General features: G+C 41.1%; 1 protein-coding gene across 1 annotated transcript; it reads left to right on the top strand.

Moving 5' to 3' along the window:
• Positions 1-7,708: 7,708 nt before the first annotated feature.
• DHRS9 (dehydrogenase/reductase 9) lies at positions 7,709-16,129 on the top strand. The gene is made up of 4 exons (XM_016195716.2): positions 7,709-8,068; positions 9,254-9,512; positions 13,194-13,357; positions 15,906-16,129. The coding sequence occupies exons 1-4, from the start codon at positions 7,756-7,758 to the stop codon at positions 16,127-16,129; spliced, it is 960 nt and encodes a 319-aa protein (XP_016051202.1). The 5' UTR covers positions 7,709-7,755.
• Positions 16,130-16,390: the final 261 nt, after the last annotated feature.

The following is a 16,390-nucleotide window of genomic DNA, read 5'->3' as shown; positions in this document are numbered from 1 at the left end:
AGCACTTTGCATGGCAAATGAAAGAGAAAATTACTTCTCCTTTCCTTGTTCCTTTTGCATCTTTGTGGCACAGTAGAGAATTTTGATAAAGTATTTTCTTTCCTCCTATGAACTGATACTGTGCCCGTCTCTTTGCGGTTCTTCGTGTTCGTTTTACAGCTTAGGAGTTCAGAGAGCGAAGTTTTAGTTCTAGCCATTCTCTGGCAAATAACCTCACGTATGATACCTACCCTACTTGGCTCACAGAACTAGCTTGACAATTAAATAAAATAAATATTACTTGAACACTGTTCAAAAAATTTTCAAGTTATCTAATTGGAAGTGTGAATATTATTATTATTATTCTCTGATCATTGCGAGGGCTCAAAGACTAATCCAATTATCACCAGAGCTCTGGGGTTAGAGTGGAAACTTCTCTCTTCTCTCTTCTTCTTTCCTTCCACAACATGTGTTTAGTTAATGCTAAGTATCACAAAAGGCACTGGTGGTGTGGAAGAGGGTACACACAGCCCAGACCTCCGGAGCTGAGGGAATCCAGGGGGCGCAGAGCAGGGGACTGAAGCATGGTGCTGGAGTGGAGTGGCCTAGGTATCAGTTCCAGAAACAGCGAGACAGCTGTGTCTTGAGCCCACTGACCTGCATTTCTGAATTTGTTTCCTCATCTATAAAATGGAGATAACTTTATTATAAGGTTTAAATGAGATAAATATTTATAGATCTTAGCAGAGGGGCTAGCACACAGTAAGCACTGAATAAATCATAGCCATTACTATCATTCCAACCTGGCTTGGTCACCTGGAAAGCTCAAGGACCATGGGTTATCTAGGAGCATATTCTGAAATCTATAGTCAACAGGCCATCCATCTGCAAGGCTCCCCTAGAGGAGTGTATAGTTGCCCAAACTTAAAAGACTCAGCCAGAATGGAGGCCTCACAAATGCAGTGAGAGTTCATTTAGTAATTTCTAAATTCAAAATTGGTGTCATATGTTAATCTGGTTTTGTTCACTGCCTCCTATCCTCCTGATGACAAAAAGGCTTCTTTTAATCCTAGAAATTAATGCTTATAGTAGTAGGATATGACTAATATTCACAAGCAACAAAACTTTTCTAGTAAGGCCATAAAAAATAAACTCATCAATGAGGCATTGCCAAGGAAGCAACCAACTACTGAGTCTCCAGAAAAGTGGTTCTGGGTGCTGTGAAGTTCTGAACCCCCAAGGCGGGGAAGCTCTACGCCAGTGGTTCTCAAGTGGAGGTGGTTTTGACCCTCAGGGGACACTTGGCAATGTCTGGGGACTTTTTTGGTTGTCACAGCTGGGTAGGGAGTGGGGAGGTGGCTACTGGCATCTAACGGGCAGAGGCCAGGGGTGCTGCTAAATATCCTGCGATATGCAGGACAAATAATTTCCCAGCCAAAATATCAAAAGTTGAGGTTGAGAAACCCATTCCTAGTTATGAGCAGTACATAGAGCAGACTCCTCTCAAAGTGAAAGCCATTGGTCCTGCCAGCATGATAAAGGTCTTGCTGTGTAGTAGGCATGTGGTCACTTCATTTTACCAGGTGCTCTTCAAGGTAGTTATTATCTCTATGTTACAGATAAAAAAATAGAAGCTAAGAAATGATAAATAATTTGCCCAAAGACCTTCTGATGATAGAGGAACTTGGACTGAACTTCTGCTTGCCCAATTCTGAGGCCTGAACTCCTAAGCCTGCTCTAGTGTGTGTGTGTGTGTGTGTGTGTGTGTGTGTGTGTGTGTGTGGTCTCAGTCTTTGCTGCCCAGATTTTTACTAACAAAGTGGCTAGTGTTTATTTTAGCTTAAGAAAAATTTCCATGGCCAGTTCAATCAGAAGATGCACCTGTCCTCATGCATTGCGGCTTGGGGGCTGCAGATCTGCTTTCTCTTACTCTGTTCTCAACCTTGCCCAGAGCCTAGGCTCACAGCCACTAGGTGCCAAAAGGACTGTTACAGACCAACGTGCTTATTCCCTTGAGCCAAGAGATTTATACCTCTACTAAGCACAGTAAGTAGACAAATTGGAAGACAGCATATAAGAAAACAACCCAAGCAACTAGGGTCAGTGTCTTGAGTCTCTGAGTTGCTGGGATGAGGGAGCCATATGGAGGTGACCACAGGGGTAGGGTGTGGTTGAAGCAGCCCTGTTAGTCACTGTTACTCATTTACTTCTCGGTGGTCAATGAACTAATGGGCCATCAGTCGGCTTCTGTGTACAGGTCATGTTCGCAATGACTCTGACCGAGGGCTACTGCTCAGAGGTGTCATCGTAGCTAAAATACTATTAGAGGTCAAAGGTATCTGTTGGTTTGTGGCTGACTTGGTCCAATGACCTAGAGGAATGTGAACCTTAGGGACTGAGGAAGAACCAGTATTTTTGAAGGACAATATTTGGGTTAAGGACAGGCTTTGCAAAACTCTAGGTCAAGGATAAGAGTCCCTTGGATGCAGGATGCAGACTGGGACACCAGCATCTGAAATGCCCCTTAGCCCAGAGGTGAACCTCATGAAGACAACACAATTTTTTCTTTTTCTTATTTATTTGTTTGAGAGAGAGAGAAACATCAATTTGTTGTTCCACAACAAATTGCATTCAACAAATTGCATTCATTGGTTGCTTCTTGCATGTGCCCTGACTGAGGATTGAACCCACAACCTTGCCATATCAGGCTGACACTCTAACCAACTGAGCTACCCGGCCAAGGCCTGACAACGCAACTTAATGTGAGCCCATCCTCAACAACTAAAAAGCTCCCCTCTGTTTTCCTTTACCAGGTAATAATTGGTTTGGCCCTAGGAGTAGGTTGAGTGGGAGATGGAAAGGAGGAGAAGGGAATGGAAGGAAAAGAAAGGGAGGGGGAAAAGGGAAGGGGAGAGAAGGGAAAGGGAGTCTGACTGCTTTGGCTCGAGTTTTTGTTTTACTCCCATAGTTGTGGAGGTGAATGTACCAGGAAGTAGAAGGCAGAAAACCTGGTGCCCAAAGGCACTAGATTCTGAAGTCCTAGGGTTCTTACCTATTTTGTGCATGGAACCCAGAACAATCCAATGAAGGTTTTTATTAGAAAAAAAAGTTTTATTTTCCCTTGCCAAATTTTCGATATTTTATTTTGAAATAATTTAGAACTTGTGGAAAAGTTCAAAGAGTAGTACATTCCAGATTTCCTAAATATTAACATTGAACCACATCTCTATTCTCATTCTCTCTTTATATACATACATGTGTGTGTGTGGTTAATGTGTTTATTTACTTATACACATATTATTATTTTCTGAACTGCTTGAGTATAAGTTGAAGATACAGTACTACTTAACTTTTTTTTAATGTTTTAATTTATCTTTATTGTTGAAAGTATTACATAATCTTTAAATATTTCAATGTCTATTTTTTTACAATGTATATTTCTTAATTTCCAATTAGTTATTAAAATTGAGAAACTAATATTAATGCTATATTATTTATCAGATCTATAGATCTCACTCAAATTTCACTAATTGACCTAATAATTTTTTCTGGCAAAAGGAAAAAATGAATTTCTGGTCCAGGATCACGTGTTGTATTGGGTGATCACATCTCTTTAGTCCCCATTTATCTGGAACAGTCCTCAGTCTTTCCTTTCCTTCATGACTTTGACATTTTTGAAGAGTACAGACCATATATTGAATAGAATTGAAAGATGTGTCCAAAGCACAATTAGCTGCCGGGTATGCGCAGAAGTGTTCTGTGTCTTTCCCAGTGTGGCATCTGGAACAGTCCTAAGTCTTTGTTTTAAAAACGATAATAATAATACAAAGTTTGTTAATAGAGAGTAGAATAAAGGAAGTGAAATGGAAACCATGCTCTTGAGAAGTTGCCTTGTTAAGACATGGTGGTTTCACAGAGTACTTTTTGAGCTCTTGCATGATAGTCATGGTGGCAGTGGTTTCTCAAACTTCCCTGCGAGCTGCAGCTTCTCCATGCTCCAGGGCTTCAGGCTGGCATCGTTAGTAACTGTGCCTGATCTCTCAGCTTCATCTTCCCAGGCCTTCACTCCCGCAAGCACTACAATCACATAAACCCTAGTTCCTATATTACACTCCTTATTTCCATAATTCTTATAGTGACTCGTTTTATAATCAAACTCAGACCGATGCAGCTTTATTCCTCAGCCTTTCTTTTCCTTCATGACTTTGAGGTTATTGAAGAGTATGCCATGCCAGGAGGCACGTGACCTTAGTTTGTCCCATGACCAGTAGTATTAATTTTTATTACATAGGTAGACATTTTAAGAAAATTTTATATTTATAAATTCAACTAGTGTAGTGTTTTGCTTAAGTCTAATCTTGGTTAATAATTATCAAAATAAGTAAATACAGTATTGAATGTATTCCTTGAATGGAATCTGTAGGTTTCATTGCAATTCAAATCCCATGGAAATTATTTGAAAAAGGCAAATGCTCATGGGGTTTAATGTGTTCTAGAGCAGAGAGTGGAGACTTTCTGTGTTATGTTTTGCCAGAGACAAGCAAAGGGGAGCACCAGTAAAATAATGGCTTATCTTTGTGAAGCCTTCGACACCTTACTTTTACATGTAAGTTGGTTCAGGTGGTTGTCTGTTGGATTTCTCCACTGTGAAATTACTATCTCTCTTTTTTTAAATTAGTATGCATCTTATGGGGAGAGTCTTTGGGATTCTATATTTATTATTTCTCATCAGAGTTATACCCACTAGTTTTAGTTGATCGGCCTGAAAAAATTGATTCTATATCAGTTGCCAAATGGTGGTTTTCTAATTCCATCATTCCTTGTTACATTTATTAGTTGAATATTAGCCCTTCTATAAAATGAGGCAAATAATGTGCCCTGTCTAGCTCACGAGGTTGCTGAGAGGGTCAAGTGAGACTTACAGGTAAAAGTGCAGTGTTGAAGTATTCATGAAGGTAAGCCATTGTTTTACTGTTACTCCCTTAATGCTTTTCTTTGGCAAAACATGACAACACAGAAAGTCTCCACTCTCTGCTCTAGAACACATTAAACCCCATGAGCATTTGCCTTTTTCAAATAATTTCCATGGGATTTGAATTGCAATGGAGCCTACAGATTCCATTCAGGGAATACATTCAATACTATATTTAGTTACTCAATAATCATTTATCAAGGCCAGACTTAAGCAAAACACTACACTAGTTGAATTTATAAATTTAAAATGTCTACATCTGTAATTTTGTAAAAGTTAGTTACATCCCAACCCCAAATTATACATTTTTAATGTATTTATATATTTGAGAAGGGGATATTCTGCTACATCAGCATTGATTTATAACAATCAATAACTTTTACACAGGAATTATTTGGGGAAAAGACAGCAAATTATTAAGCCAGGATAGTCGAACAACTTAACTACTTTAGAAATAATCACAGCCATACCACAAGAATCAGCTACTTTGCCCAAACCTACCATATTTTAACATTTACCTCTGACTAATTTTTATCAATTGATAATTATTTTACCCTTTCTTTCTTTAGCTATAGATCTTTTGTCAGGAAAAAAATGAAAGCAGAACCTAAAATTTCCTTGAGAAGTGAAGAAGATATATTACATTGAGTTATTTCTTATCTGAAATTATTGGTTCCTTATAAAGCAGTAGAAATAAAATTATGTGTATGTGTGCACATGAGTGTGTGTGTATGTTTAATTTTATCTGTGTGTGTTTATGTCCTTTATTAGGGGGGAAATATTTACATACAAAGAAAAAAACTAGAAAAAAAATACTAAAATACTGAGAGTCAAATGTGATAATCATTACTTTCTTTGTAATTTTTTTCTGTAGTTGCTAAATATTTTACCATGAGCATAAGTCACTTTTACAAGCAGGAAAAAAAATGAACAATTTTTAAAAATGATTCTAAGGAAAAGCCAGAAAATAATTTTATATATGTGTGTATATATATGTATGTATATATGAAGCCCAAATAAAGTTTATAAAATTTCTTGGCCTTGCAAGTACTTTTTGAACAGTGTCTGAACAGCCACGATTCCAGGAGCATCCATGAGACCTGAACTTTAACCCAGGGCCTATCTATCCGTTGTCCTCTATGACGCACTCAAGGCCTCTCTTGATTCTAAGGGTGCATCCAGATCAAGGGTAAAGATATGTGGACCTAGGGCAGACTGAGGAAACTTCCTGAGGCCCCATGGCGGAAGGAAATAAGGTCTTTCTCACATGGGATGTCCTCTGTGACCCCTTCCTTGCACAGGCAGAGAAAGCCAGCACAGGCCCAGGGCTGCTCCTGCTTGGGGTGGGACCTGCTAATCCCCTCCCCTGGCCGCCCGATAGCTGTGAGCTGGGAGGCCTGGGCTGCCTCGAGGCTCAGACCTGAGGCAGGCAGGCAGAGCCCTGCAGTTCTTACTCACTTCCTCCTGCCGGACGGCTTGCTCCTCCCTGGCCATCAGCACCTACAGTAAAGGTAACAGTGTTGCCCAGTCCAGTTTGGCTCAGTGGTTAGAGCTCTGACAGAGGACTGAAGGGTCCCAGTTCGATTCCAGCCAAGGGCACCTACCTCAGTTGCAGGCTCGATCCCTGGCCCCAGTCGGGGCATGTGAGGAAGGCAACCAATCGATGTGCCTCTCTCACACTGAGGTTTCTCTCTCTCTCTCATCCTTCCACTCTCTCTGAAAAGCAATGGAAAAAATATCCTCAGATGAGAATTAAAATAATAGTAATTTTTGAACAAGTAATAGTGTTGGCTATCTCTGTAAATAACAGACATATTATATATGGAATTTCATATCCTAAGATAGTCTGAACTCTTTCCCTGTGATACTTCTGATATTATACTTCCAAGTTAATATTATACTTGTTCTTAATGATATAAGTGCCTGATTCATCCACAACTATTATGTTATAGCCAAATCCTATACAATAATTAGCGGAACTTTCATACACATTTAAATGGTCAAGGCTATAAAATTTATATAGTAGAGTTTTTTTAACATTTCTTTTTAACCCCAAAATAACTGTAAAAGTTCTAAATTGCTGCAGCAAGTGTTCATGAAATAATAAAATTTTCTTAAAGTTTTTTAAGTGATTTATGCTAAGGGGAAATGTAGGTGCAGGCTTCTCTCTGCCTGTTTGATTTTAGGCCCAAGGTTGTCTCCAATCCTGACAAAATTAGTTTTCCAGGTCATTCTCCTGCGTCTATGGTCAAAGCCTTACAATTTTAAAGTATGAATTTGCTCTACTTTGTCCTCTGTACATGTGATTTTTTTTTTTTACTCACAAGAAGCTGGAATCCAGAGGGGACAGAATCTGAGGCTTATTGGTTCTGGTTTGAGATTCTGTGCCTTGGCCGTCACCTCTGTCTCAGTCCCTTCCCATTCACAGCACCCTGTCAGTGAACTCATCCGTGGCCTCTCCCTTTCATACTCTCTGCATTGAGTTGTAACAGCCTCAGAGTTGGCTCTCTCTCTTCTCTCTCTCTCTCTTCCATTTACTTTTTCTGACTATTACTTGGTTAGTTTTTGCATTACTTTAGAGAAGGGGTTTAGCACTTACATGGCCATCTTCCCAATCAAATAAGTTATTTTTTAAATTATCTGTTTATCTACTCAAATGCATTAAAATATCTCAAGTTCATCGATCCCGGGTAATAATGCTTTGATGGTTCTAATTTGAATTTTCTTTTTAATTTTGCACACTCAGGACAACATCTCATTTTATTGCTCAAGAAAGAAGTGACCTGGTCGTAGACAGGAAAACAATGCTTCTCTGGGTGTTAGCCCTCCTAATTCTTTGTGGTTTTCTATGGAACTATAAAAGACAACTAAAGATCACAGACATCACTGAGAAGTATATTTTCATTACTGGATGTGACTCGGGCTTTGGAAACTTGGCAGCCAGAACTTTCGATAAAAAGGGATTTCGTGTGATTGCTGCCTGCCTGACTGAACGGGGATCAGCAGCGTTAAAGGCGGAGGCCTCAGACAGGCTTCACACTGTGCTTTTGGATGTGACTGACCCAGAGAATGTCCAGAGGACAGCCCAGTGGGTGAAACACCAAGTCGGGGAAAAAGGTAAACGGCGTGGGGCTCGGGAGAGCAGAAGGGGTGTTGGGAAGTAACTAAAGCTAAGCCAAATGTGTTTGGGTATTAAATGGCCTTTCAAGGATGTGTCTCTTAAATATCAGCTCTACATTGGAGAAGTCTGGAGAAATCTTAGGATAGCTGCAGAGTAGCTCCTGGTTGCAAGCCCTCCGTGTGCATGAGAGACACAGCCCAAGTTGTCTTCAGCTTAAGTCTCAGGAGGTGAATTCAGAACTGGGATGGAGGTTTGACTTTTCCTGGCCTTCTTCATGAAGTGCCGCTCTAGCCACATGCACAGCCAGGGAACTTGGGGCTAAGATCTATAGGAGAATATGGGCACAATCCCCAAATTGCCTTCTGGATACCCAAGACCTGCTTCTCACTACAAATGACTCCAGAGCTTATACATTTTCAATGGCAAAGGTAGAAAATGGCCTGAGAATTTGCCTATAGGTGTCTCAGATAGTCGGGGGAGAGTGGTGAGCCATTGGAACTCATTCTGCGTTAAATTTTGTGAAGATGGCAGCATTCTGAACTAGAAGGCTTTCATTGGCTTGAATGAAGTCTGAAAAATATTCTCATGCATGAAGATATCTAATGGGTCCACAAATTTAAAAAAAAAAGATGTTTTACCCTATCACATCTTCCTCATAAAGTTGAGAGTCTGATCCTCAAAACCAATGGCTTGATAAGGCTCCAGGTAATTTTTAAAGCTTGAATTCCAAACACCTTTGCACATATTAAGTGTTTCCCAACATTAATAAGCCAAGTGAATGATGGAATTTTTTTTACCAAAAAAAAATGTGAAATAGGTTGATGTTGCTCTTTGTCCGTATAGAACAGTTCATCAATATTCTCTAGACTTGCCACCTATCAAGGTAACAAAAATAGAGCAATTTACTCTACACCTGAGATTAAAAAGCATAAAGTCTCACTGAGTATCAGCATTTGACATTCAGAACCAGAAAATAGAATAACTGTGATATTGGCTTCCAGTAACAGAACAACTATTTCAATTTAGCCTCCCACTCTTTCTGCTATCACTTCCCAAAACTGCAGAGTCTTTCAAAGTAGGAGTCTGACTAGAGGAGGAAATGGCACCATTGTGAAAAGCAGAAGTTGTTTTTCCATTAAGGGGATTTCTACCACATCTCCTTTCCTTCCTCTCTGTTCTAGGTCTCTGGGGTCTGATCAATAATGCTGGTGTTCTGGGCGTGCTGGCTCCCACCGACTGGCTGACAGTGGAGGACTACAGAGAACCTGTAGAAGTGAACCTGTTTGGACTCATCAATGTGACGTTAAATATGCTTCCCTTGCTCAAAAAAGCTCGAGGGAGGATTATCAATGTCTCCAGCATTGGGGGTCGTCTTGCATTTGGTGGAGGAGGCTATACTCCATCCAAATACGCAGTAGAAGGCTTCAATGACAGCTTAAGGTAAGGCAAGCATTGACATATTAGGAAATAATAGCTGCTAACATTTACTGAATGTGTATCATGTACCAGACACTCTATTTAGTGCTTTAAATTATTCCCAATGTATAGATGATCACATCATTTTGCTGTGTGATATCAGAGAACCCCAGAGCTCAAAACAGATGACCAATTTAGCAAATAAATGCCCCAACTCAGTGCTCCCAAGCATGGATTTCTTTGGGTTTATAATGTTTGAGGTTTACTGGGCTTCTTGAATCTGTCAGTTTACACCTTTTGCCATATTTGGGGAGTTTTCAGCCACTACTTTTTTCAAACTTTTTTTTTATTTTTTGCAATCTACTCTCTCTTCTCCTTCTGAGACTCTATAACACAAATGTTATAACTTCTGGGTTTGTCCCACAGAACCCTAAGGTTCTTTTCACTTTTTCAATTATTTTTCTCTCTGCTGTTCAGGTTAATTTCTAATGATCTATCTTCAAATCCACTGACTTTCCTTCACTTCTATTCTGCTATTGAATCCAAACAATATATATTTTATTTTGGTTACTGTATTTTTCTAGTGGTTAGGTGATACTTCAAAATACTATCTTCTTCCCTACCTCACCTACTAACATCTGCATTTTAGAGTCCTTTAATAACTGCTCCATGCATTCTGTCCAGGTTTTGAAGCTACATTCAGTGGGAGAGACAGGGGAAAGGAGGATGTTTAATCTATCTTACTTGGGAAAAAAAGCTGTCACTATCAGTTCAAAGCCCTTAAGTTGCAACAGGCAGTATCAATCAAGTTTCTGTAGAAAATGGAGGCATATTAAAATTGGGTAAATGGAGCAGAGTTTACTTAAAGGACTATTTGCAAACATGGGAGTCATGTAGGGAAATCCCGAAGGATAGTGTAATATCTAAGGACTAATGACAGCAGGACTGAAGGGAGAAGACAAGGCAGTTTCCAGAACCTGGATACATAGAGGTTGTCACCTTCAGTTGAGGGATAAAGTTAACCAGTGTCAGCATCAAAGGAGGAATAACTAGCCCAACCTCTCCCTAGTACTCCCTCTGATCTCCCTCCGGTTCTCTCAGTTGACTGTACCCAACAGAAGCCAAAATATAGTTAACACAGGCAGTCCTCCCAGGATGGAGTTCAGGCGGAAGGGTGGAGGAGATTTAGAGGAGCAAATGGAAGCAAGAGAAAAGATGAAATTACATATAGTCTTTTCTTGAATTCATCCATTTATTTTTATTTATATATTTATTTATTTTGTTAATCCTCGCCTGAGGATATTTTTCCATTGATTTCTAGAGAGAGTGGAAGGGAGGGAAGGCAGGGGAGGGGAAGAGAGAGAAAGAGAGGGGAACACTGACGTGAGAAAGGCACATTGATTGGTTGCCTCCTTGCACACACCCTGACCCCGGGCATGAAGCCTGCAACCCAGGTAAGTGCCCTTGACTGGGGATCAAACCAGTGACTCTTTGGTCCTCGGGCTGATGCTTTAACCACTATGCCACACCAGTCAGGGCTATCCACTTATTTATTCAACTGGTATTGTTGATGGTACATGTTAGAGTTATGATCTACACCATGGACCTAGGTTTGGCTTACTAATAAAAGGTTAGATTATTCTACTGAGAATAGAGATAGAGCTACTCCATTTTGCCATTAGATCAGGTTGCCAGGTTTGATTCTTCCAGGAAATAAATGCAATAATGTCAGAACAATGCTTCTTCAATGTTAATGTGCATATGAATCACCTTGATTTTTTCAAAATGCAGATTCTGATTCAGTGGGTCTGGGGTGGGTCCTGAGTTTCTACATTTATAACAAGCACCCAAATGCTGCCCGTGGTTCTGGGATCACACTTTGAATAGCAAGGTCATGGAGAACCTCCATTTGTCTCCTTGGTTGCCCTTTGGTTCCTCTCTTTCAGTAGCAGTGTCATAATAAAATTTTAGTATACTTAGAGATTTATTTACTTTTAGAAATATATTTCAGCCCAGCCTGGCGTGGCTCAGCGGTTGAGCATCAACCTAGGATCCAGGCAATCAGGGTTCGATTCCCGGTCAGGGCACATACCTGTGTTGCAGGCTACAGCCGATTGATGACTCTCATCATTGATGTTTCTATCTGTCTCTCCCCTCTCCCTTCCTCTCTCTGAAATCAATAAAGATATATTTAAAAAATATATATATATATTTCAGCTGAAGGGTTTGTGGGATTGCAATGCAGCTATGCTATGCCTGGAATTAACCGATAGAGGCATATTTCTAAGTCATGGAACTAGTATTGGAAACAGTATTGTGCATGCAGGTCGCAGTCCAGTGGCAGCTCCAGGAGGGTTTCAGGGCAGCAGTCCTGTTGGGAAAGTGTTGGGGCTCTTTAAGGCTGTATTTGCCCAGCAAGCACACTGGTTTCCTACTGGTTTTACTCACCTGGTAAGGTTAGTTGGGTGACTTAAAGCCATTTGTCCCTAGAGTATGTTATTTTCATGAGTAGGTAGGGAGAAATATCTTCCCAAATACCCCCTTAGCACTGTCACTTTCCAAACCCAAAGGGGATAGGAAGATAGGTGAAGATACAATTAAGTTGAAAAATAACCTTTTTTATTTCAATGCAAGCAACATACCCTTCAAAATATTTCAAAATCAAGCTCATATGCATTTTTGTAAAATACAGTTCAAACTAAACAATAGGTGTGTTGCTAGAAAGCAGAACCTAAGATAAATTAAAATCACATTTTTAAGGTTACTGGTAAAGTCCTTCTAAAGTCTTATGGCGCCCTGGCTAGTTTTGCTCAGTGGTTAGAGCGCTAGCGGACTGAAGGGTTGCGGGTTTGATTCCCAGTCAAGGGCGCATACCTTGGTTGCAGGCTCGATCCCTGGCCCTGGTCAGGGAGCATGTGGGAGGCAACCATACGATGTGTCTATCTCACATCAATGTTTCTCTCTCCCTCTCTCTGTCTCTCCCCCTCCTCTCTCCCCTCCACAATCTCTAAAAAAATCAATGGAAAAAATATTCTCAGGTGAGAAAAGAGAAGTCTTATGTCAGAGTCTTCTGTAAAATGAATAATTACTTCCTTATGTATTCCTGGCAGAAATATAAATTAAATATAGGAAATAATTACTCGTATAATGGTTTGCTATACATTAGGTTGTTTTAAAGAAAGAGAAACCATGGTTTCTCCAAAACCCTGTTGCCCAGTAAATGCGCAGACTTTTGGTTTTCTGCAATGGCATGACGGAAGAGCTTGCCAAGCAGCATAGGGAACAGGTTAGCCAAGTGAGGGACTGTCACATTATGTCCTTCAGCGTGTCCTCATTCATGCTGCAACCTCCTCACCTTCCTAGAATGGAGGTAAACTTGGCCAGCCAGGCCAGTCATCAGTCAGTTTCACCATAAGGTACCCTAAGTACTGAAAAGAAACCTGTCCTTAGCCCAAATGCCCGTCAATTCAATGACAGGATGGCTTAGGGGGAACACTGGGCGGGGGGAGGCTACCCAGGTCCCTTTCCTGTTCTGTCACTAACTCAGCCCTCACTTCAACACCCTGACCTTCAGATCCGCAAACTGAGAGGGTAGAACGAGACGCTCCTGATTCTGTGATTTCACAGAAAGAGTCACCAAAAAACAGTCACAAACGTTCTCCAGATAAACCTCCAATGGTTTGGTGGTGGTGTTTTTTTCCACAGACGGGACATGAAAGTTTTCGGTGTGCACGTCTCTTGCATCGAACCAGGATTGTTCCATACAGGACTATCAGATCCAGTAAAGTCTGCTGAGAAAAAACTTGCCATTTGGAAGCATCTGTCTCCAGATATCAAACAACAATACGGAGAAGGTTACATTGAAAAAGGTGAGTTTTGGGGTGGACCCAGGGTCCAGGCAGCATGAAGGACACTCAGACATAAATGAAACACAACGTTCTCATAGTAATAAGGATCTTAACTGTGGATCAGGTATTCCTGCTAATCCCAGTCTCATCTTTTGCTTCTCTGAGCATTTATTAAGTGCCAAGTTCTATACTGAGCACCTTATACATTATGCATATCATTTGCTCCTCAAAAAATCTATAGGAGTAGCGAGCAGAGGCTTGGGAAAGTGAAATGGCCTACCCAAGATAACACAGCTCGTCCTGGGCATGCCACACTGGAGCCCATGGTCTTCACCTCTACACAGAGCTCCTCTTTGCGGTAAACACCAACCAGTCACTCAGCGCTGTTCCAGGATTTATGGAGGTTCCAAAATATAAAGACTCAGACTCTGACCCTTAACTAGCTTAAAATCTAGCTGACAACAGAAAGTAACCAAGTGAGACTGTAAAACGGTGAACTGTACAGCATGAAGAAAATTAATCCTTTACTTCTCAGACACAGCCCAACAGCCCAGGCGGGGGGGCGCTAGATGGTGTGGTCTCTAATTGCCCAAGGAATTCAGGCCCGGAAAAAACAATGCTAGTTAAGAAGACTTTATGGGATAGGTCAGGTCTGAATAAAGACTAAAGGACAGGAAGGAACTATTTGGGTAAAAACTTTCTGGAGCAGGAATGGATGGGGAGTGGAGAGAGAAGTAACTAAGTCTAGAGATTGAGTCAGGGATGGAGGAATAATAATAAAGGTTAGATGTGATGACTAACACATAGTGAACATTTACTGTGTACCTGTCACCCTTATAAGAGCTTTACATGAACTTTCATTTAAAATATTTAAACAAAAAGTAAATAAATAAAATGGCCAAGTAAATCCTATGAAGCAGATACCACCTTCATTTTATAGAAACAGAGGCATAGAGAAGTAACTTGCCAGCTGGTAAATGGAAGCGCTAGATTTGAACCCAGGTAGCCTGACTTTGCCATTTATTCTTGGGCGCCACACTATAATATCAACAGGCATTAAGGAGCTGGTCGAATTTCCTGTATCAGGGCTCCACCTCCACCTCAAACTTCCTGACCCTGCCCCACCAAACTTCGTGTCACGCTATCCCTCCAAACTGTGATCCTGCCTCCTCATTAGTGAGCTTGGTATGACAGCCAACTGTGGTAAGGTTCAAAGCCAGTAGATGACAAGGTAGAGCCATGACCAAGTCAGATCCACCTAGGGAGGTTTCTAGAATGACTGACACCCCCACCCACCCCACCCACTACACACACACACAGAGAGACAGAGATGTAAACATATCTACCAACTAGAACTTCTGGTCTGACAAATGCCCCAGTGCTGACATGTCACTATAGATTTAAATGCTGTTTCTCACTCACTTACCAACTCTGAAGGTTCTAAGTAGACTCAGAAACAAAACGCTCGTTTAATATTGACATTTGATATTGACACTGATACTTTATAAATGCCTATGAGTATATCATCAACTTCCATCTCAAAATTATTTTTGCATTGGCCCCTGGCTCAAATGCCCTGCCTCAGAAGTACCAACTGGCTTTGAGCCCAGTTTTGTACTGGTTGTTCTTTTTAGAGTTTTCCAAGTCAGAATTTGGAGGTCAGCCAGCCTCACCGTATTTAAGTAGACCACAGATTTAAGCTCACCTTTCTTCGTTTCCCAGGCTGGAGTAATAGGAGTTTAAAATAGCCACTAAGACTTATTAGGTAACCTCATTTAGGCTCTTTGAACAAGTTGTGGTTACTGGGGCCTGAAGTTGAAAGGAAGATCCAAAATAATAGATTTCCCTTGAGAAGACACAACTCAGGTATGTCTTAAGAGCCCTGGAGGGATGCTCCAAGTCATTACCAACCCGTTGATGAAACACCCGCTTATTCAAAAGTATCATAGCACATTACTCAAATGGTTTATTTGCCTGAGAAGCAGGATATCTTCAGCTTCCTGAGTCAGGGCTTTTGGGTGGTGATTCTCTCTTCACTCACCCGAGTACAGAAGCACATGATAGATGAGTGCACGGACACACGTGCACAAGCCCACGTGCATGCCCACATTTCCTATAAACATAATACTCCCTCAAAACCAATTCAAAATCAAACCCATGACTTCCTGGGCTCAGGAGCCTCGTAGACGATGAAGCATCTTTCTCTCACTGTTTTAAAGTAGTGCTTCTCAAAGTTTGGTCCAGTGCCATCAGCATCACCTGGAAACTTGATAGAAATGCAAATTCTTGGGCCCCACTTTACACCCCCTAAAGGTGGGACCCACCAATCTGGGCTTTAACAAGCCCTCTAGGAAATTCTGCTACCCACTCAAGTTTGAGAGCCAGTGGTCTAGAGAAAACATTGCTCATCCTTTTCTGAGAAATAGGTAGAAACCCACCACAATAGGCCTCAATTATAATAAGAAATTCAAAATTCCCACAGACGCATCTGCCCCTTTGTGCCCCAACCCCCACACACTCCTTTTCCCCTTTCACCAAAGAGTAAATCCACCTTTTTCTCTTTTTACAGCTATGGAAAAACTGAAAAGCACTACATCCTTTGTGAACATGGACCTCTCCCTGGTGGTGGAGTGCATGGACCACGCCCTCACAAGTCTCTTCCCTAAGACCCGTTATGCTGCTGGAAAAGATGCCAAGACTTTCTGGATACCTCTGTCTCACATGCCAGCAGTTTTGCAAGACTTTTTATTGTTGAAACAGAATGTGGAACTGGCTAATCCCAAGGCAGTGTGACTCAGCTGACCACAAATATATGCCCCGGGCTATGAGTATGGCTCATGTCAAGGACATACCTCCTTTTCAATGTCATTCCTTACCTAATCCAACCTGGACTCTTGTAGGCCATGCTTCTTTTGATAAATGAAGGAATCCCACCATCCCTGGCGATGCCCCAGGGTCCCTCTCAGGCCTTCCTTGAAAAGAAGGGCAGGAATGGTACCTGCTCAGTATTTAAGCTTGGCCTCCTTTGGTCTGATGTAAGGGAAATTGAAAGGT

This window comes from Miniopterus natalensis, chromosome 8, assembly GCF_054644295.1.
Source record: "Miniopterus natalensis isolate mMinNat1 chromosome 8, mMinNat1.hap1, whole genome shotgun sequence".
Classification (NCBI taxonomy): Eukaryota; Metazoa; Chordata; class Mammalia; order Chiroptera; family Miniopteridae; genus Miniopterus; species Miniopterus natalensis.
This window is presented reverse-complemented; position numbering and strand designations above follow the sequence as displayed.